The sequence below is a fragment of the Oryzias latipes genome, chromosome 1, assembly GCF_002234675.1.
Source record: "Oryzias latipes chromosome 1, ASM223467v1".
NCBI classification, from domain to species: domain Eukaryota; kingdom Metazoa; phylum Chordata; class Actinopteri; order Beloniformes; family Adrianichthyidae; genus Oryzias; species Oryzias latipes.
In genome coordinates, this window is record NC_019859.2 from 1,175,490 (window position 1) to 1,198,409 (window position 22,920).

Genomic DNA, 22,920 nt, shown 5'->3' on the forward strand with positions numbered 1-22,920 from the left:
ACGACAGGTTTTCTACTCTGAAACACTCAGAGGAGGAGGTTTTTCATCGGTTCTTTGGTGCTCATCCTTCTGGAAACCTTCACCATCAGGAACCTGCCGACATCTTCCTCAGGTTAATCTGAGTTTGCAGAATCCAGAAGATGATGAAGACCCTGAAAGGTTGAAGAGGGGGGTGTAGGTCTGGTACTTCCCATCGCAGCAGACCTTGGTGGTTTGACCCAAATCTGCTTTTACTCTGAAAGCTGCTGGCAGCAGGAGGGAGGGGCGCTGCGGGGGCTTTTAGATGCTGGACGGAGACCCGAGTCAGAGGAGAGCTGTCCGTCTGCCGGCCGGTCTGCATCCATGATGTCAGAAGAGTGACGGACGGAGGGAATCTGCTGAAGACTCGCCCAGCAGTTTGGACCTCAAACATCAGAGGAGGCAGCCTGTCCCCGTTTGGTTCCCCCCTCCAGGATTTTTAAAACCCTTTCAGACGCCACAGGACAACGTTTTTGGATTCTGCAGAAATGTGGTCGTGCATCAAAAACTTCTTCACCTACGAAACCACAAAGTCTGTGGTGGTGAAGAGCTGGACCATCGGCATCATCAACCGGGTCGTCCAGCTGCTCATCATCACCTACTTCATCGGGTGAGTGTGGCCCCACCTGTGGGGGGTGGGGGGTCATTACCAGGACGGTCAGGTGGGGGTCTTTACTGCAGACCCTGGTGATGCAGAACTTCTGCTGCTTCGAGGACGTGAATGTCTTTGTGTTCCTCTGAGGTTCAGGATGAACTCAGAGAGGAAACAGTCAGGAGTCGCCTTCAAATCCAATCAACCTTTATTTATAAAGCGCTTCTCATCAAGAGGAGTCAAACGTTTAAATGCTGAAGAGACAAAAAACATCAAAAATGGAACAAACCTATTTTTATTCAAGTCAGTTTGCAGATGTCGGTTAGAAAATCTCCAAACCTTCTTCTGTTTGTTTCCTCTGCAGAACATCAGAGCCGTTCAGCAGAATCCAAACATTCTGGATTTGAGTGAATTTCTTATTTTATGACATTACTCGGATAAAAACGCCTCTTTTCAGGCGCGTCTGTGGTAGATTTGAATCTAAGTAAATGTCTCTACAGAAAGAAATTTGAGTTTTACACAAAACTGCTGCTGTGTTTGCTTTATTAGGCAGAAATGATGTACTTTTAGACTAAAACGAAGGATCAAACACACCAAAATGTTACTGAATTAAAAATATATAAAGGCAACACAGATTCAGATATAAAATTTGACAAGTTTTGCTCTTCAAATATTGTCCAGGAGGGAACAAAACACTGTTTCTTACACAAAAAACACTTGACACCAGATCTGATTTCAGAGAAATATGTTGGTAATTGTATGTATTTCTTTACACCCTTTTACCTTTAATATTTTTTTTTCAATTCTTTACTAATCATCCTAAGTTTAAGGATATATCTTCCTTTTCTTGTCTTTGGTGGCAAAAACCAAACGGCAAACGCTAAACGGTGACAGCAGACACTGATGGTATCTGAGAGCTTTGGGAGGAGCGGCAACGCTGATTTATGCAACACAAACAGGAAACTGACATCTGCACAAATCACACAACAGGCAACAGCATATTGTTTGGTTAACGTCTTTTTCTGCTTTGAAGATGATTTGAGCTGTTTAGTATTCTACCAAATCACACAGTTTGAGTTCTTTTGAGGATAAACAAGTGGTTGTGTGATCACGTTACACTTGGTGTGGCTCCTTTTGAAGTAATGAAAGTAAACGTAGGATTGATTCATAATTATTCCTCCAAACTTCTGTGCAATAGAAAAAATATGATGAAATGAACGCACAGTAAAGAGCTGCAGAGAAGCTCCTGGACAGTTTAGCTTCTAGATGTCTGTCATGTCCTTTCACTTTAGTTTCTCATCAATAAGAACCCCAAGAAATTTATTTTCATGAATTATTTCAAGTCTCACCCCATTTATGTTTAATATTTACATCTTTTTCATTATAGTTACAGAACAGCTTAAAACGACAATAAGATGTTTGTTAAAATTAAGAAGAAATTAGATTTATTGTCGTCAACAAAGTCTTTACATCTTTCATAAAGTTACTAAGAAGTTAGTTTTGTCTCATAAGATATTTCTACGGTGGCCCAGAAGGGTCACAACACAACACATTAACTTTATACACAACACACTAACTTTACACACAACACATTAACTTTACACACAACACATTAACTTTATACACAACACACTAACTTTACACACAACACACTAACTTTACACACAACACATTAACTTAACACACAACACATTAACTTAACACACAACACATTAACTCACAACACAACACAATAACTCACAACACAACACATTAACTCACAACACAACACATTAACTCATGGCCCAGAAGGGTCACAACACAACACATTAACTTACCTCACAACACATTAACTCACAACACAACACATTAACTCACAACACAATAACTCACAACACAACACATTAACTCACAACACAACACATTAACTCATGGCCCAGAAGGGTCACAACACAACACATTAACTTACCTCACAACACATTAACTTACCTCACAACACATTAACTCACAACGGAAGTAAAGCAGCAATTGAAGTGCTTTTATTCTGAAATTTCTACTGGGCTGAGCAGCTAACTACCTAACAGAAAGTAATGTCACAGTGAGCTGTGGAGGGAGCATGTTATTGCTACAAGAGAAGCTAGCAGCAGTGTTGCCAGAAACTTTGTCTTTACTACGGTTCTCCTTCCTCTAAACACACACAATATGAACACACACTCCTCCCTCCGCTCTGACACCCCCCTCTGTCGCTGCACGCGCGCTCCTCTCCTCTCCTTTTTTCCGCTCCGTCCTGTGTGTGCGTGTGTGTTGGGGACTGCACGTGCTTGTGTGAGAGGACAGAGCGGAAAAAAGGAGAGGAGAGGAGCGCGCGTGCAGCTCCCTCCACAGCTCACTGTGACATTACTTTCTGTTAGGTAGTTAGCTGCTCAGCCCAGTAGAAATTTCAGAATAAAAGCACTTCCATTGCTGCTTTACTTCCGTTGTTAGTTAATGTGTTGTGAGGTAAGTTATTGTGTTGTGTTGTGAGTTAATGTGTTGTGTTGTGAGTTATTGTGTTGTGTTGTGAGTTATTGTGTTGTGTTGTGAGTTAATGTGTTGTGTGTTAAGTTAATGTGTTGTGTGTAAAGTTAGTGTGTTGTGTGTAAAGTTAGTGTGTTGTGTGTAAAGTTAGTGTGTTGTGTGTAAAGTTAATGTGTTGTGTGTAAAGTTAGTGTGTTGTGTGTAAAGTTAGTGTGTTGTGTGTAAAGTTAGTGTGTTGTGTGTAAAGTTAATGTGTTGTGTGTAAAGTTAGTGTGTTGTGTGTAAAGTTAGTGTGTTGTGTGTAAAGTTAATGTGTTGTGTGTAAAGTTAGTGTGTTGTGTGTAAAGTTAGTGTGTTGTGTGTAAAGTTAGTGTGTTGTGTATAAAGTTAGTGTGTTGTGTATAAAGTTAATGTGTTGTGTGTAAAGTTAGTGTGTTGTGTGTAAAGTTAGTGTGTTGTGTGTAAAGTTAGTGTGTTGTGTGTAAAGTTAGTGTGTTGTGTGTAAAGTTAATGTGTTGTGTGTAAAGTTAGTGTGTTGTGTGTAAAGTTAGTGTGTTGTGTGTAAAGTTAGTGTGTTGTGTGTAAAGTTAGTGTGTTGTGTGTAAAGTTAATGTGTTGTGTGTAAAGTTAGTGTGTTGTGTGTAAAGTTAGTGTGTTGTGTGTAAAGTTAGTGTGTTGTGTGTAAAGTTAGTGTGTTGTGTGTAAAGTTAGTGTGTTGTGTGTAAAGTTAATGTGTTGTGTGTAAAGTTAGTGTGTTGTGTGTAAAGTTAGTGTGTTGTGTGTAAAGTTAGTGTGTTGTGTATAAAGTTAGTGTGTTGTGTATAAAGTTAATGTGTTGTGTGTAAAGTTAGTGTGTTGTGTGTAAAGTTAGTGTGTTGTGTGTAAAGTTAATGTGTTGTGTGTAAAGTTAGTGTGTTGTGTGTAAAGTTAGTGTGTTGTGTGTAAAGTTAGTGTGTTGTGTGTAAAGTTAATGTGTTGTGTATAAAGTTAGTGTGTTGTGTATAAAGTTAATGTGTTGTGTGTAAAGTTAGTGTGTTGTGTGTAAAGTTAGTGTGTTGTGTGTAAAGTTAATGTGTTGTGTGTAAAGTTAGTGTGTTGTGTGTAAAGTTAGTGTGTTGTGTGTAAAGTTAGTGTGTTGTGTGTAAAGTTAATGTGTTGTGTGTAAAGTTAGTGTGTTGTGTGTAAAGTTAGTGTGTTGTGTGTAAAGTTAGTGTGTTGTGTGTAAAGTTAGTGTGTTGTGTGTAAAGTTAGTGTGTTGTGTGTAAAGTTAGTGTGTTGTGTGTAAAGTTAGTGTGTTGTGTGTAAAGTTAATGTGTTGTGTGTAAAGTTAGTGTGTTGTGTGTAAAGTTAGTGTGTTGTGTGTAAAGTTAGTGTGTTGTGTATAAAGTTAGTGTGTTGTGTATAAAGTTAATGTGTTGTGTGTAAAGTTAGTGTGTTGTGTGTAAAGTTAGTGTGTTGTGTGTAAAGTTAATGTGTTGTGTGTAAAGTTAGTGTGTTGTGTGTAAAGTTAGTGTGTTGTGTGTAAAGTTAGTGTGTTGTGTGTAAAGTTAATGTGTTGTGTATAAAGTTAGTGTGTTGTGTATAAAGTTAATGTGTTGTGTGTAAAGTTAGTGTGTTGTGTGTAAAGTTAGTGTGTTGTGTGTAAAGTTAATGTGTTGTGTGTAAAGTTAGTGTGTTGTGTGTAAAGTTAGTGTGTTGTGTGTAAAGTTAGTGTGTTGTGTGTAAAGTTAATGTGTTGTGTGTAAAGTTAGTGTGTTGTGTGTAAAGTTAGTGTGTTGTGTGTAAAGTTAGTGTGTTGTGTGTAAAGTTAATGTGTTGTGTTGTGACCCTTCTGGGCCACCGTATATTTCTGCTCCAAACTAGACAAAATACAGAAAACATTTTTACTGCCGGTCCACTGAAACAAGCTGACAACTCTCCCTAAAAGCTCCAACAGAAAGGAGTTTCTCTCAGGGATGTCAATTCATCGCGTGAATTAATTACAGCAATTTTTTTTTATGGCATTCTTCTCATTTTGGGTTGGACGGTTGCTTCCATGAAGTCCATCCATGCCGGATGATGAAGAGTCTCTTCCCGCTCAAACAACGGCCATTTATGAAAAATATAGATATGAAATCAATTATTGGAACTCCTGCTTTATTTCTAAGTTTAAATGGTTTTTGACACAAAGCGTCGTCATGGTAACGGCTAAAAAACCCTTGCAGTGACCTTGCTTCTCTCTCGCTCATTTCTCTTTGAGGAAAGTGATCGTCATAAGAAAATTGACAGAGCGTCATTTCAGCTGGTCTCTTCCAGCATGTTTTGTCCAGATGATGAAGCAAAAGTTTGTTTAAAATAAAACAAAGTCCACTGTCTGAGGAGTTCAATTCTCCTCCAGCCTCATTTCCACCTTCTAACGTCCTCTTCTTTCTTTTCTGCTTCATCCAAGTCTCCAAAAAGATCAAATTCACCAAACAGGAAGCTATAAAATCACTAATATCTTCTCCTGCTGTTGTGGTAAACTGTGAAATAAACTATGTCAGCATAAGAATTAAGAAAATTGTTCCTACTGTTTTTATAAATGTTCTTAATTAGAGCACTCTGGACTTTTAACCTAAGGTTGAAAAAAGCTTCATATAGCAGCTTTTCTGCCACAATGTCACTGATTTAATTAAAAAAGAGGATTTTCACAGCAATTACTAGTTTAATGATAATTACGATTAAAAATAGATCAATTAGATTAATTAATTTTGAGTTACAGCCAAACTTCCTGTTGTGTTTTTATGGAGTAAAAATTTTAAGTAGGAGGGTTCTGCGGTCCATGATCTACATTCAGAACCATCTACTTCTCTGAGGTTTCCTTCAACGGTGGAGAAAATCATTTTGAAGGAGATTGAGGATAAAATCCCAGTGTGACCTTTTCTCCACGTCTGTGTGCGTCTCAGGTGGGTGTTTCTCTGTGAGAAAGCCTACCAGATAATAGACACGGCCATCGAGTCCTCAGTGATGACCAAGGTCAAAGGTTTCGGAGTCCACAACGGCCAGGTCATGGACGTGGCCGACTACGTCACCCCCACGCAGGTACTGGAGGTTCTGATCAGCCTTCACAGGATGTTGTTCAGGACTGAGGCATGGTTGTGTTTGCAGGGAGCGTCTGTGTTCTGCATCATCACCAAGACCATCACCACGGAGAACCAAGTCCAAGGACTCTGTCCAGAGGTCAGCCACCGCCACACGCCACCTTCAGGAACAGCCTCACTCTCAGTCCACTTCCAGCCTCAAGCTGAGCTGTCATCAAACCTTCAGTTTAACCATTGACTGTATGTGAGATCTATGAGTGACCCCGCCCCCCTGGCGTTCCAAACAGGAAGTGTCTCCAAGAGGCGAAAATCCAAAGACCTCTATGGAGAATGAAACAGCTGTTACTCAGTCATTTTATTGGTCAGAATAAACATTCTGGATCTGATTCCTTTTTTTTTAAATGATAATATTTTTTATATTATAAAACTGACCAATCAGAGGCTTCAATAGAAGTAGGCGGAGCCTATTGCCCCCCACTTCCAATGTTCAAAAAATGTGATTGACAGATTTCATTTAGCCTGCTTTCACGTGGATTGGGGAGTGGTCATCCAACAAGCTCGCTCCTGATTGGTGTGAATGGTTGCCATAGAAACAAAGACTCAGACCAATCACTGCTTACTGACTGTGTGTCGTTGGTTAGAGCTGGAATGATGTCACACTCGCTCAGTCCCGTTCTTACATACAGTAAATGGTTTTAACGTACAAGGGGGGCGGGAACACGGTCACCGAAATTCACCTAAAGATAACTGACGTTTTCAACAAAATCAAATCTGTCAGCTTCTCAGTTCTTAACATGTAAATATGATTGACAGCTGTAGAGAAGGTTTCAGGGGTTCAGATGCTCACAGCTCCAGACGTGATGAAAAGGAAAGGCAGATTTCACTCATGATCTCATTCTTGGCTTGTGTTTGTCCCAGAGTGAGAAAAGGTGGATCTGTTACAACGACAGCGACTGTAACCCACAAAGGAACAAGCCCGGAGATTACGGTAAAACTGCCCCCCGCCTGTCCTCTGGCCTCATCTTCACACGGTCAGACGGTCAGGTGTGTTTGTCTGTCACCACGCAGGAATCCTCACGGGCAGATGCGTCTCCTTCAACGACACCAAGAAGACCTGCGAGATCAAAGGCTGGTGTCCTGCAGAGATCGACACAGTAAAAATGTGAGGAACCGGTGCTGCTCATCCGGCTCGTTTGGGGCGAACTCCTCGGGATGAGCGGACACCAGCAGTTTAGATGAAGCTGCCACAGAACAGAAGCAGGACGGACATGATGTGCTCCACTTTGTGTTCTTGTCTCCTCAGAACACCAATGATGGAGGTGGAGAACTTCACCATCTTCATCAAGAACAGCATCCGTTTTCCAAAGTTTAACTACACCAAGTACGACCGTCTTCACGAGCCAGAACCGGACGCCTGTGCTGCTGTCAGTCACAACTCCTGACCTGTGTTTGGTCCTTCGCAGGGGAAACTTTCTACCCTCCATCAACCGGACCTACATCAAAAAATGTAACTTTGATAAGGTGAACAACACCTACTGCCCCATCTTCAGAGTGGGAGATGTGGTCCACTACGCCGACCAGGACTTCAGCAAACTGGCAGACAAGGTACCAAACAGTTCATCTGAGAAGACGTTAGGTCCTCACTTTCTTGTGCCATCATGTTTGTGTTCCAACACAATCCCAGCTGAAGATCAGGCTTGGTTTACAAATGTTCTTTAAATAGGGGGAGCCGAACAGTTCAACACACTCTCACCCCAACTCATCCTATATGGACCCAGGTTTAACCTCCTGAGGCAGTTCTCTGGAGAATCTGGAGTGGGCTGCGTCAGGGGGGGGGGTTTGATGGCTCCAGAGTAGATGTTGAGTTAACTGGCCCTTTGTCTTCCAGGGAGGGGTGATTGGGATAAAAATCAGCTGGATGTGTGACCTGGACAAGTCAGACGAGCATTGCAAACCTTCCTACTCTTTCAATCGGCTGGACACCATGTCGCAGAAGAACGAAGTCTCACCTGGATACAACTTCAGGTATCCACTGTGCTTCCACAGGAGAACTCAATCACATCAAGCAGCACCACCAGACCTCTGAGATACATACTTTAACCAGGGTTATGAGGCTCTGCCGCTCCTTTAAACAATCATAGTTTACATGTTCTCCTCATGCATGTGTGGATTTGCTCCAGTTTCCTCAAAGACATGTTTCGTAGGTTCATTGAAGTTTCTATGGAGTGAACATGAATGTGTGAGTGGTTGTGTGACCCTGTGTCAGACGGGTGACTTGTCCAGGGTGTACCCCGTCCTCCCCCAGTAGTATCTGGGATAGGCTCCAGTAACCCTGTGACCCCAGAAAGATTCATGGATGGATGGATGGATGGATGGATGCCCCTACATCTTTGTCTTTACACATATCTAATGCAATTATGAATGATGGATAGATCATGTATACATACATTTATATACAAATGTTTATATTAAGAAATTTCAAACATTGTTTATTTTTTTTGGACATAGTGTCTCTTGATGTTGCAGGTTTGCCAAATATTATAAGATGGAGAATGGAACTGACTATCGCACTCTGATCAAAGCCTACGCCATCAGGTTTGATGTGATCGTCAATGGAAACGTGAGTCCATACTTTCACAGATATTTGGGTCATGAGAGGAAGGGTTTTGTTGTACATCTGAACTGTTCAGAGGCTGTAGATGTTGGTCACTGGTCTTCCTTTGCAGGCAGGGAAGTTCAACATGATCCCCACCCTCATCAACATGGTGGCAGCCTTCACATCAGTGGGAGTGGTGAGACTTACTGCTGTTCTTTGTCATGTGATTTTATAATAATCAGACTCTTAAACGTGTGCCACTGGTTCTGACTGAATGTCCCATATAGGTCATGATACTATTATCAATGATACTATAGCATGAGGATATAACTGTATCCTATAACTGTAACATGCAACCACAAGGGGGCACAATCGGGGTCAGCGGAGACTCGGGTAACAACGACCATCACCGGTGCTGTTGGTTAGGATGACCACGGACAGGGATGGAAATGTAAAGAAGGGTTCCACAAGTGTGATAGAAAGATGGAAGGAGAACTTTGAAGAACTGATCGATGAGGAAGTCTGGACTGACAGAGAAGAATATTTGAGTTGTTCAGGATGTGGATGAGAGCTGGAGGACAGCGCTGAGATGTTCTGTAAGGATTTCCAGGTGTAGGTGGGACTACACCAAGGATCAGCTTTGAGTTCCGTCTTGTTTCCATAGTGATGGATGGACAGACTGACAGATGAGGTCGGACAGGAACCTCTGTGGACCATGATGTTTGCAGATGACACCATGATCTGTAGTGAGAGCAGGAAGCAGATGGAGTAACATCTACGGAGCGGCAGTGGCTCAGGTGGTTGAGTAGGTCGTCCAAAGATCAAAGGGTCAGTCAACTGTCGTGTCTTTGGGCAAGACACGTGCACGAATGTCCCGGTGACAGTCGGAGGGGCCGTAGGCATGAACTGGCAGCCACTCCTCTGTCATCACCAAGTATGGATGAGGAGTGAGTGAATAATGGACACATTGTAAGCGCTTTGAGCGTCTGGAAAAGCAGAGATAAATCGAATCCATTATTATTATCTAGAGAAGTGGAGGTTTGTTCTGGAAAGGAGAGGAATGAAGGTCAGCTGCAGCAGACAGAATCTACCGGTATGTGTAAATGAGAGGAACAGTGAGGCTACAGGGAGCAGAGATGAAGGTGCTGAGGTTCTCTTTGGGATCAGGATGGATCCATCAGAGGAACAGATCATGATAGATGTTCTGGAGATCCATGCAGGGAAGCAGATGGAGATGTTTGGAGTTGTTGGAACCAGGATGATGTCAGTGAAAGAATGATGAGGTTGGAGATGGAAAGAGAGGAAGAACAAAGAGGAGGGTCATGGATGAAGGAGGACATGAGGCTGGTTGGTGTGAACAAGGACAATGGTGAGGGTAAGATGGAGGAAGATGATTTGCTGTGACACCTAAAGGAAGGAGCCAAACGACAAAAGAGAAGAAGACCTACTAGTTGTAAACACGGTAACTAATCTATGAGGTAAAGATTATCTCAAACTTGTTTAAACATCCTGAACACAGGGCTTTTGGGATTTCTGGGTCACAGAAGGTTGAATATCATCTTTTCTTGTCTTGATTCTGCAGGGAACGGTTCTTTGCGACATCATTCTTCTGAACTTCCTGAAGGGGGCAGAGCAGTATAAGGCCAAGAAATTTGAAGAGGTAAAATGTCAAGTTTCCATAAAACAAGAAAAAACAACAACAATCATAACAATTATTTTTGACATATATACATCCCAGCAATCCATTGAAGCTGTGTGGTTTTGATTCTGTCATCACTGTATTTCAATCTACAAATGAAATGAATCAAATACATGAGGAATAAGGAACGATTGAACGAACAGCTGAATGCAGTGATAACTTCATTCTTCATCCCGGCGGTCCTTACAGGTGGATAAGGCTGCCTGTCTGTCTGTGGGGGAGAAATGGTCAAACCTGAACGAGGCTCAGGTGACCCCAGTAAAGATGAAGATTGGTGACCCCTCAGTGAGCCCGTAGAGGGAACATGTTCATGCAGGCATACCGGCCTGCCGTGGGCGACGGGTCGTAGTGAACACTTATACACCACGTGAGGGGGAAGCAGGCGAGATGCAGGCGTGTCGCACAGCTCATGTCATATTTTCAACCCCCCCAAATCCTGTGCAAGGAGCCCGTTAGTGGTGTTCACGTGATACGTGCACGCTCCTCGCTGCAGCCTGACTGTAGAAATGAGGAAATCAGACAATCAGAGTGTAGTTTGTGTGGATGTGTGCATGATACACTTACAACATGCAGCACCTGTAAGGGTCACCCCCCGTACAGGTCACCGACCCCCCCCCCCCCCCCCCCCCCCCCTCAGGTACAGGTGCATGTGTCTGAGGTTTTAAATCTGGTAAAAACATGGGAACGGCCTTGACGTCTCCATGGTGATTCATGAACCTTCACAGGTGTCTGCATCTTCTGCGCTCGCCTTCGTTGTGAAGCGTCACCTTTCATTGAAGGGAGGAGGAAACTCCTCTCTAAGGTCTGGAAGGAGCAGATGGAAGTCTGAGTCTGCAGGGATTCTGGTATCATCCAGTGTTTGATTCAAGTTGCTTGGATGTTTTCATGCAGTTGGTCCACCTGGTTGTGTGTTTATTGGACAAAATAATAGAAATATAGTCCTGGATTGTGGGAACAGTGTTGATTCTGTACTCAGTGAGATGGGAAAAGGAGGCAGGATCTGCCGGATCTCCTGGATCTGCCGGATCTGCATCCTAGGTGTCAGAACCTCTGGCCCTGTTTGCATTCTCAGTTCTAAAGGTAGAAATATATCAGTGCCTCCCAGCTTTGCTTCCAGAGTCGGTCCAGCTGTGTGGTGGAGATCCTTCCATGGAGGGAAGGGCCCCCTAAAAACCCTCTTTCCATCTGACTCTCTGACCCTCAGGTGTCCGACAGCCCGGAGGAGTTTGAGAACGACAGCTTGTACCTCTCCCAGATGTCCCTCAGACAAAAGTCCAGTCCTCTGAAGTCCAGCGACTCCGGAGCTTTTTCTCTGGGACGCTACAGCTGAATCCACGGAAACGTAGCTGTGGTCTGAAGTTTGGTCCGGCAGAGACGTCCCGGACGTCCTGCAACCAAACCTCCAGCTTTTTGTCATTTGTGATTGAAGGCGTCGCTGCAGCTCAGACCATCGGGACGGAAGCATGACGGACGCTGCATGGTGACAGTTTGGGTGTCAGTGAAATCCCTTTTATAAAGTTTACAGAAACATGACAGAACCGGTTCTTTTTTGTGGTTTTCATTTCCAATTTATTTAAGTTCTTTATTTTTCTATTGGAACCGTCTGGAACTCTGAGCATAAATGTTTGATCCAGCGAAGCAGAAACGGCTGATTTGGTTTGAATAATGTAAATAATGTTATTTGTCCTCCAAGATGAAACGTTTGTAAAGTTTTTTTTTAATGTCGATGCCTTTACTTGATTGTTTTTAATATTGATCGGTTTCATTTATTTAACAGGAAAAGATTCTAATCTTAACGCTCCTGACCCCACAGAAAACAGTCCTTCAGCAGGTAGTGACAGACACTGAACAGGTTCAGGTCCAGCTGTCCTCGAACATCGTTCTCATCGGGATCCACACTCATAGTTATGAGACTTTTCCGTGCTTTGGATCCGTTCAGAACCATCTTTTGGATGTTTGGATGATCCGACCGGAACCTTAAACACAGATTAAATTAAAGATAATTGACATCATTGCTGGATGATGTTTTTCACGCCCCTTAAAAAGGATTCTCTGACTGAAACCATAACCGCCTCCACATCATCCAGCCCCCACCACACTGTTTTCAGGGAGGTAGGGGCTTGATCCGATGAGTTCAGGTCTCAATGTGCTTCCCCTGTCACGACCCCGAAGGTCCAGATTTCCTCTGATGGCTTGCTGAACTTACATTTTTGTTTTTATGACCCCATATGACCCCATTTAGCCGTTCAGACTGAAGCATTCATCCCCAGATATGTAGCATGAATTTAAGCCAGCAGTCTTATACTCCATGATTAGTAAATGTATTCAGAACAAATATATTAAACGGATTAAAGGGGTTAAAGATGGGAATTTAAAACGTGATAAATACCATTTCCTGATCTTTTTGAAATGTAAATGTGATGAGAAAATAAAAAGAAATAAAGGGAAAAGTACATTTGTTTCCTTTTGTTACGCCTGCAGAATTCTCTGTTTGACTTTATTCTTTGCAGCTTTCATGATGAAGGAATTCACTGGAACTCTTCATCCCATCAGATTAGAAAGAATTTCCAAGAAAAGTGACAGACAGAAAGTGATTTTTGCCTTTAGTTCTAAAGAAAAAAGACCAAAAATATTCAGTAAAATCATATTTATAATGAGAAAAAACCTTTATTCTGTTCATTTCAGCAGAACAGACTCAGTATTCAGACAGAAATCATGAAATATAGTATTTTTGAATATTCATGTTTTATCTTGTACAAGGAATTCTGTCTTTATAAATAACATTATGGATTAATATTGTTGATTTATAATCATTATTTTTTGTGTTGGTGCTTCTACTGCTTTGAGAATCAGTTTGTTTTGTGTTTGTAGCAGATAAATTAGTTTTTGGTGCTTTAATTCGTTAAATTAAGATCTTAATTAAATTAAGATAATTTAATGTCATATTTCACAGACTCCATCACCGTACTTTAAAGTCGCAAGAAATATATGAAAAATATTGAAGAAATAATGAAGTATTTTTTTTTCTTATTTTTTTTTTTTTTTTAACTTGTCCTGTCCAACAGCTGGGCAGACAGATGAGAGCTGAGGGCCTCTTGTGTTGGACATATTTTACTTTAACAAGAGGGGTTATTAATCTTCAGACAAACCAAAGGTATGTCTGAATAAACCCCTTTTGTAATTGAGGCCAAACTTTATTAATTTCAATCATGTTTGAAAATCTTTGGTGTTGGACCGGACGGAAAAGGAAAGAAGGGAAGAAGAGAGAGGGACGTTAGAGAGAGGGGGGGTAGGGGGGTGATAATAGGAGGGGAAGGGGGGTAAGACCATGAAGCAGCATAGAGCAACAAGTTTACTGGTTGTTCATCGTTACGGTAAGGTTCAAATGTAATACAAAAAGGGCGGGGCCTGTCCACACACACACTCAAATGTTATAAACACACCTGCTAGCTGCAAAAATGTCCACATGTCAACATGTACACAAAACAGATAGTGTTCACACGCATACTTATGCCTTTAAAACCAACTAGTGTGAAATATTTCATTCATTCAATCATGCAAACTGTTAGTGCAAAGGTGAGCTAACACCTGTGCTCAGGTGAGTGTTTATGTTCTTCTAAAATGGATGGTGGAACGTGACAAGAAGGAGGGAGAGTGCCCAGCCATCCCCACCCCAAGACCCCCACCACAGCAGCAGCGGCAGCCGGAATCCCCCCAACGCCACACGGGAACCGGCAGGGAACAACCGCCGCCCGGGCGACCAAGCCCGCCACCCAGGCCAGGGCCAGCAGGACCGCCGCAAGGCCCCCAGAGCCAGAGAGCAGGGAGGCACGGAGGGAAAGAGAGCGCCGCCCCAGTCCAACCAGGAGAGCAGCCCCCCCGCCGCGCCGGGAGCGCCCAACGCAGGGCCCCACCGGAGAAGGACGCCCACAGCCCCAGACGAGCACCCCACCACCACCCAGGAGTTCCGGGCATCCCCCCGCCCCCACCCCAGGTACGAGACCAGGACCCCCCAAGGGAGACCCGCTCCGCACTCCAGGCAGCCATCCGCCCGGCCCACGGTTGGTCCAGGGAGGAGCAAGGCAGGGGCCCGCCACCCCCGCCCAGGAGGGGGAACCCTGGGGAAAAAAGAGGGCCCACAAGGGGTGATGTAAATATGGCCCGACCAGGCTCGGCCACAGTTGGAAATTTGGCGGGGCCCAGCGCTCAGGAGCAGGGACCAGAACCCACCCCCCAGGGACACGAACACCCCGGCTCAGATGTAATGTGAACCCCCCCACCGCGCGGAGAGAGCACCGCCGGGCCCAGGAAGCCGGCACCCCGGGGACACGGCCGCCGTTGCAAAGGGGCCCGTACCCCCCACCAGGGAAGAGGTAGGGGACAGATGGTCCTAGGTCCCACCTTCCTTGCAAAATGTGTGTGCGTGTATGTGTGTTTGAGAGGGTGTGTGTGTGCATGTGTGTGTGTTTATGTCGGGATGTATATATTGAGGGCGGAGGGGTGTGTGTACTAAGGGCGGTGCAGTTAAAATTGGCGGGTAGGGCACTAAGGGGACATCTCCTGATTACTCACAGTGACGTCCCCTCACCCTCCACACCAAGGGGCCCTAAATGTCTAAGGTGCGGTTAAAATTGGCGGGTAGGGTGACGGAAGTATTAATATAAAATGATGGTTATTAGATTCTAAGAGCCAGAGTTTGGAAGTTTAATTTGTTGAGGTTAAGACTTTCTGAAGTTTTTGTTTTTGCTTTCGCTTCAGACACGAGTGGATTTCAGACCAGAAAGATTCCCGGATGAGTCTTTGAGATTCGGACTCATGAAGCCATTTGACGTTTCATTTGGTTTTCTTTCCCAAAGTCCTCATGGATCCAGCTGCGATGAGAATCTGGAAACCAAAGGGAACTGACTTTCTGACTCCTTAAAACGTGCATAAGTCTTTATTGTGAAGCTGATTCGTCCACACCTGATGCAGCTTGGCTCAAAAACACGCTGAGTCAGGGATTCTCCTGCAGGAGAATTTGGTCCAAACCAAAAGCTCACAAATATATTAAATATAAAGTTTAGCCTCCAATACAAAAGAGGTTTACATAAATAAACACCTCTTGTGTCAGAAGCTACATAATTATTGTATCAGTAACATCTTTGCACCACTAGAGGGCCTCAGCAATGATCTGTTGGCTCAACTGATGGACAAGAGAAGAAAAAAGGAACTTGTTTGAAGTTTTTTTTGCCCATCTGGACCAGAACCATCACAGCACATCACTCCAGCCATCTGTGAAGAAGAAGAAGAAGACAACAACAAATGAAATCGTTCACCAGTGTCTGCGATGAAGGTCACAGTTGAAGGTCAGAGGGTGGGCTGGTCTGTTCAACAGATCTCAGCAGAGGTTTTGTTTGTTTGATGGCCACATGTCACTGATCAGATTAAGAATGGTGAAGATGTTGATTTCACGCCCAGATGCCATGACTCAACCTCAAGACCAGGTGACCTGAATGAAGGAGAACCTTTACCGACAGTGGAGCAGATAGGAGCTCAGACCTGACGCCTCCACTGACCTCAGAGTGTCCAGCTTGTGGTGTGGACTCTCCACCAGGTTGGACAGCTGCTTCACTGTTGAGTCCTGCAGGTTGTTGTCCCTCAGGTCCAGTTCTCTCAGGTGGGACGTCGGGTTGGACTTCAGAGCTGAGAGCAGAGCGGAGCAGCTGGTCTTGGAGAGCCTGCAGCTCTTCAACCTGAATCCGGGATGGAGGCTTTGATGTTCGGCTCAGCGTTGAAGTTCATTGTGAAAGAAGGTGGATCTGCTTACTTCAGGGCATCCAGGCTGCAGGGGGGAGCCTCCAGCAAACTGCACAGCTGCTTCACTCCTGCGTCGTGGAGATCGTTGTTGCTCAGGTCCAGGTGTGTCAGGCAGGACGGGCGGGGCTTCAGCACTGCAGCCACAGCGGCACAGCTGAGCTCCGACAATCTGCACATCTGCAACCTGCAGATTCACAGACAACAGCGTTTCAAACCGGTTCTCTCAGATTCTGTGTTCTTCAGCTCTGTGGCGTCATGGAAAAGTGTCCACCCTGAGACTGGGAGGTGGGTTCTGATCCAGTTCGGTTATAGCAAACACTGTTGCTGTTTGTCCCTCAGCACAAGGGACTGGATCGGTTAGACCACAGCGTGTGAATGCACCCAAAGGGGTGGGTCAAATGCAGAAAACAAATTTGGGACTTCATGAAGAAGCTTCTTCAACAAGAAACATTTGAAGTTTAAACTGATGAACAGAGGCTGCATGTAAACTGCGTGACATCCCTGCTGACCCACCTCAGAGTCCTCAGGCTGCAGTGTGGACTCTCCAGAAGACCACACAGATCCTTCACGCCTGAATCCTGCAGCTCGTTGAAGCTCAGGTCCAGTTCTACCAGAGAAGAACTGGACTTCAGAGCCGAGCTCAGAGCGGCACAGCTGGCAGCCGACAAACTGCAGTGCTCCAGCCTGGACACAAAAGGCATCATCAGAACTGCTCTGAGTCACCACATCTTTGGTCCAAACTAACAAGAACCCACACTCAGGATGTGGTTCTGAATGTGTTCAGCACACAAACAAACTGAACCGGAAAACCCCGGACACAGTAAGCGCACCTGAGAGTCTTCAGTTTGAGATCTGGACGCTCCAGAAAACCGCACAGAAGCTCCACTCCTGAATCCTGCAGCTCGTTGTTCCAGCTCAGGTCCAGATGGGTCAGATGGGACGGGTTCGACTTGAGGGCTGAAGCCAGAGCGGCGCAGCCGACGCCCGACAGGCCGCAGTCCTTCAGCCTGAGGAGGCATTCAAACATCTCAGCAAACTTTACAGAATAAAGTTAATGCTGTTAAGATTAAAAGAAGAAAGAAACAAGAAATGTGTGAATTTGAGAAAAACAACAGAATTTAACATCAAAATGATATTTCTCTCATAGAAGAAAGATCATTTTTGTCAGGTGACTGTGCAGATTCTTATGAGATTTTCAGAGGAAGGAGCTCCTGCTCTGTCCAAAGCCTGCTGGGTTTTTATGCTGTGACGCTCTGACATGTGGGAGGTTTGGTTGTGGAGCAGAGGAAGGATGATTCCCGCCTCATTTCTGTCTCCAAAACAACCAGAAATCAAGGTTCTCTGATCCCCATCTGGCCTTTGGTTTGTCAGACATTTAGGGAAGCTTTTCGATCAGAGTTCTGAGTTAGTGATAGGGTTAGGGTCAAGGTTAAGGTAAGGGTTAAGGTAAGGGTTAGGGTTAGGGTCAGGGTTAAGGTAAGGGTCAGGGTTAAGGTAAGGGTTAAGGTAAGGGTTAGGGTTAGGGTCAGGGTTAAGGTAAGGGTTAAGGTAAGGGTTAAGGTAAGGGTCAGGGTTAGGGTTATTGCTAGAGTTAGGGTTAGGGAAATCATGGGTTGCAGTCCCAATTGAAAATGGAGAGCTGACCTCAGGTTCTTCAATTTGCTTTGTGGGCTCTCCAAAAATCCACACAGCTGCGTCAGTCCTGAATCCTCCACCTCATTATAACTCAGGTCCAGGTCTATCAGATGTGATGGGTTGGAGGTCAGAGCCGGACCCAGAAAGGAACAGCTGACGGCGGACAGTTTGCAGTTTTCCAACCTGAAGAAAACATGTAGACGATACAATAGATGTTCCTGCTCTGAAAGACTGAAGTTATATCAGAGCCTAAAGAAAAGTATGTTTCTGCTTAAATATTTCACATGTTTAGGTCGTGTGACATCAGACTTCCTCTTTGAGGAAGCAGGACTCAAACGCTCAAGTTGGAATCTATTGAAACTTCATGATCTGACCCCAAAGCCTTCAGGTTACATTCTGGGCTCGGCAGGAGACCACACAGATGCTTCATCCCTGAATCCTGGAGCCTGTTGTCTTTCAAGTCCAGTTCAGTCAGATGAGACGGGTTGGACTTCAGAGCAGCAACCAAAGCAGAACTGCTGATGTCTGACAACCTGCAGCCTCTGAGCCTGAAACCAGGAGAAAATGGATCCGTCTGACTTTCTCTAACATGTGCAACTGGTCACTCATGCAACAATTAAATACAGTTAAGACGACGTGACTTCAGTGGAATGATCAAATCTGATCGTTTCCAATCAAATTGAATCACATCCAGTTAAATCAAACACAATCATATCTGATTGAATCCAATCAAGTCTAATTGTAATAAAAGGAAAACAATCCGATAAAATAATATCCCATCACACCAAATCATATTAGATCAAAATAAATCATATTGAATCAGATCCAACCTAATCCAGTAATATCCAATAAAATATTTCTGATTAAATCAAACCAAACCAATTGAAATCAAATCCAATCAAAACAGGGAAAATAGATCAGATCTTTCTTTCAGGTATTCTAAGTACGAAGAGGACATCTGACCTGAGCGCCTTCAGTTTACAGTCAGGACTTGCAAGAAGACCACACAGCTGCTTTACTGCTGGGTCCTGCAGGTCGTTGCTGCTCAGGTCCAGTTCTGTCAGGTGGGATGGGTTGGACTTCAGAGCTGAGAGCAGAGCGGAGCAGCTGACCACTGACAGTCTGCAGTCCCTCAGCCTGGGTGACACCAAAGACAGACGTCCAAGTTTCTGTTGGAAGGTTGTACCTTCTGCAGGTTTCATCCAAAAAACCCCAGTACACGTGCATCCTACCTCAGAGCCGCCAGTTTACAGTTTGGACTCTCCAGTCCAGCTGACAGATGTTGGACCGCTGGACCCTCCAGGACATTGTTGCTCAGGTCCAGTTCTGCCAGATGGGATGGGTTGGACTTCATGGCTGCTGCCAGAACTTCACAGTGAGTCTCAGAGAGTCCACACCCAGAAAGTCTGTACAGCACAGAGAAATAGATCATCATCTCTGAAGCTTCCATCAGCGAAGCAGAGAGAACCAAATCTTAGAAGGACGTATTTAACCATCAAAAACATATACGCCCACAAAACTCTAAGAACCACAAACAGGATCTTGGACTAATTTTCTTCCTGAGGCAGAAAGAGTTCCAGGTGTGAAATTGAGCTCACCGTGCTGCTCTGCAGTTCCTCACAGCTGGGACGAGTCTCAGTCGACCTTCGTTTGACGTGTTGTACGCCCTCAAGTCCAGCACCTCCATGACCTCCTCTGACATCTGCAGCATGTAGGCCAGAGCCGAGCAGTGGATCTCCGAGAGCTTGCTCCTAGAGCTGGTCCCTGATGTCAGGAACTCCTGAATCTCCCGGTAAACTGAGAGATCCTTCATCTCCATCAGGCAGTGGAAGATGTTGATGCTTCTGTCAGGAGACATGTCAGGACTCTTCATCTCCTTCAGAGAGCTGATGACCTTCTGGAGGGTTTGGGGATTTTGCGTTGGAAGACCCAGAAGGCCTAAAAGTCTCTGGTTGGACTCCAACAAGAGGCCGTGAAGAAAGCGAGCAAACAGGTCTAGGTGGCCGCTCTGACTCTGCATGGCTTCCTCCAGGACTCTCCTCAGAAACACGTTCAGAGGTGGAACATGAGGCTTAAGTATTTTTTTTATATTGAATGGCTGAGCTGATCCTTCTTGGAAAGCCCCAGTAAAGTCTTCCAGGACCTCCACGTTCTTGTTGGAGTAAGAGTGGAACATGTAAACTGCAGCCAGAAACTCCTGAACACTCAGATGAACAAAGCTGTAGACCGGTTTCTGGAAGATCTCGCACTCTCTTCTGAAGATCTCAGTACAAACTCCAGAGTACACCGAGGCCTCAGTGACGTCCAGACCGCACTGCTCCAGATCTTCCTGGGAGAATATGGTGTTTTGTTTCTTCAGGTGTTCAAATGCCAGCCTCCCCAGCTTCAGGAGAACTTTCTTGTCTTTCTCTGTCAGCTCATTCCTCTGATGGAACTTCTCATTGCCCCTCTTTGACTGGACCATCAGGAAGTGTGAGTACATGTCGGTCAGGGTCTGAGGCAGCTCTACCTTCTTCTTGGTGGTCATCACGTTCTCCAGAACCACAGCAGTGATCCAGCAGAAGATTGGGACTTCACACATGACCCGAAGGATCTTTGACTTCTTTATGTGGGCGATGATTCTGCTGGACACATCTTCATCTTTGAATCTCTTCCTGAAATACTCCTCCATCTGTGCTTCACGGAAACCTCTCACTTCGGTGACTCTGTCCAAACAGGAAGGAGGGATCTGATTGGCTGCCACGGTCCGAGAAGTGATCCAGACCAGTGATGAGGGGAGCAGATGTCCTTGGATGAGGTTTGCCAGAAGAACATTGACTGAGGTTTTCTGCGTGACATCAGACATCACATGACTGTTTTTAAAGTCCAGAGAAAGTCTGCTTTCGTCCAGACCATCAAAGATGAACAGAAGTTTGGAGACCACCAGCTGTTCGGCTGGGATCTTCAGGAACGTCGGATGGAAACGTTGGATCAGTGTGAGAAGACTGTGCTGCTCGTCAGCGATCAGGTTCAGCTCCCTGAATGACAGAGGGACCACAGCACTGACGTCTGTGTTCTCCACATCTCCAGCCCAGTCCAGGGTGAACCTCTGCACCAAGAACGTTTTTCCGATTCCGGCAACGCCGCTCGTTAGGACCACTCGGATGGATCCATGGTGGTCATTCAAAGGTGAGAACATCTGGTGGCAGTTGATTGGAGTGTCCTGGGTGGTGTTGGAGCTTTTCTCCAGCTGGTCCACCTCATTTTGGGCATTGACCTCTTGGGGGAGTCCCTCTGTGATGTACAGCTCTGTGTAGATCTCATGGAAGAAGGTTTCCTTTTCTGCTGTCTCGGTTCCTTCAGTGACACTTTGACATCTTCTTCTCAGGTTGGTCTGATGTTCTTCAAAACTTTTCTTCACTCTAACATCTGATAAAAACATCAAGAGGGATGAGAGTGAGATGCTGTGTTGATTTTTTTAGGGAAGCTGAAAGATGTCTGGTCTTACTCTCCACATCTGCGGTTGGAACATCCGCCTGCCGTCCAGAGCGTTCTTCACCCTCGGAGCAGCACTGTTGGTTGGAGGTGGAGACACCGAGCTCACAGGCTGGAACCTCCAGAACATTTTCATGTGAAGAGAGCTGATCTTCAAATTCCTCACTGCTCACCATCTCTCTGTGAACAAAACCCCACAGATGACATTTCTGTGTCTGAATCTGTGATGCAGTTTCTCCCGTGTCATCTTCTGATGACTTTGTGACAGATCCTCACAAACTCTCTTACTTTGTGTCTGAAGGTTGAAGTTCAGAAGCAAAGTTTTCAAAGTGGGCTTTGGACCAGTTGCTCGCGGTAGACAGAAGTTTTCGTTCTCCCTGCTCATGTCTGGGGACACAAAGAGATTGTGTAACTGTAAAGTTCCTCCCCCCCAGGAGCAGCTGCAGGAATGTGAGCTGCTTTCAGGGTGGGGTTGGAGTGGACAGGTTCAACTTTCCACCTCTGTGGAGATGAACTCCACTGTGGGTCAGATCACAGCAATGATTTAACACAGAAACAAATTCTGGTTCCACATCCGGGACAGTTTATTTTGGACCCCCCACCCACCCACACACAGTTCTTCTTGCAGGACTGAAACATTTTTCAAACGTTTCTTTGTTTTCTCAAAGTTCTTACTTTGTGTCTGAAGGATCAGAGTCAGAACGGCAGCAAAGATGTTCCTGCGTTGATGTTTCACTGTTCAGCGGCTGACAGCTGGATGCTGCTGACGTAGCTCCCTTCTCCACCTCCACCTCTCCTGAGACGTTCATCTTCCACTGGGAGTTGGAGGTTGAACCAACATCAGACACTGAAGGACGTGGACGTTATTTACCAACATCAAAGCACACAAATATATGGCACAGAAACACACACGCCAACATACGCCCTGTTCTTCTCAACAGTCCTAAGCAGCGTTGACTTTGCTGTTTCAGGTTCTCACAGCAGGAGCATCAAAGAACATGAAGGACGTTCCTGAAACTCTCACCTGCTTCCTGCGTCCAAACCCCAGCAGCTTCCCTCTCCGTCTGTCTGGATCGTACCTGTTCTACCGGAACAGAGGTGCTCCTCCTTCCATCACAGAGGTTCATGTCATCGTGTGGGCGTGGCTTAAGCACAGGAGTTTCCAACTGTCCTCCAGCGGCTTCGCTGCGTGTTTTCTGCACTTGGAGGCATCTTGTAGAACCAGTTCCAGCAAACAAAAACGTCTTTCAGATGCTGAACATGATTCACGTGAGTTTCCACAACAAACAGCAGTTTTACAGTTTTATTTTATTGTTTCCACTCAATTTCAAAAACCGGCTTCCATTTCTCAAAATACATTCACGATTATCTGAAACAGCACACTCAATTAGCAGAATTCCTAGATTGTTTGCAAAAAGACACACTTCAGTCTGAACATACACACGTATTTGTGAAAATGCTGTTGGTTTTCCTTTAACCCACACAGTCATCAGTGATCAGACACTGTTGCAGACAGTCTGTGAGAACTAAAAAACACAATTGTAGAAAAACACAG

At 44.8% G+C, this 22,920-nt stretch overlaps 2 protein-coding genes across 2 annotated transcripts; one reads left to right on the forward strand and one right to left on the reverse strand.

Moving 5' to 3' along the window:
- p2rx3 (purinergic receptor P2X 3) lies at window positions 1-12,913 on the forward strand. The gene is made up of 12 exons (XM_023953981.1): window positions 1-628; window positions 6,031-6,166; window positions 6,233-6,304; window positions 7,084-7,153; window positions 7,234-7,327; window positions 7,469-7,546; window positions 7,629-7,770; window positions 8,054-8,190; window positions 8,692-8,785; window positions 8,892-8,957; window positions 10,344-10,421; window positions 11,665-12,913. Exons 1-12 carry the CDS (start codon window positions 507-509, stop codon window positions 11,788-11,790), a joined length of 1,215 nt encoding a protein of 404 aa, XP_023809749.1. The 5' UTR covers window positions 1-506; the 3' UTR covers window positions 11,791-12,913.
- A 2,461-nt stretch (window positions 12,914-15,374) lies between these two features.
- On the reverse strand, window positions 15,375-22,518 carry LOC101159968 (NACHT, LRR and PYD domains-containing protein 12-like). The gene is made up of 14 exons (XM_023956202.1): window positions 22,390-22,518; window positions 22,041-22,212; window positions 21,654-21,752; window positions 21,379-21,545; window positions 19,490-21,299; window positions 19,124-19,297; window positions 18,855-19,028; window positions 18,266-18,439; window positions 17,901-18,074; window positions 17,087-17,263; window positions 16,770-16,940; window positions 16,267-16,440; window positions 16,016-16,192; window positions 15,375-15,731 (listed from the first exon to the last, which is right to left on the reverse strand). The coding sequence occupies exons 1-14, from the start codon at window positions 22,490-22,492 to the stop codon at window positions 15,719-15,721; spliced, it is 3,759 nt and encodes a 1,252-aa protein (XP_023811970.1). The 5' UTR covers window positions 22,493-22,518; the 3' UTR covers window positions 15,375-15,718.
- Between the last annotated feature and the right edge of the window lie 402 nt (window positions 22,519-22,920).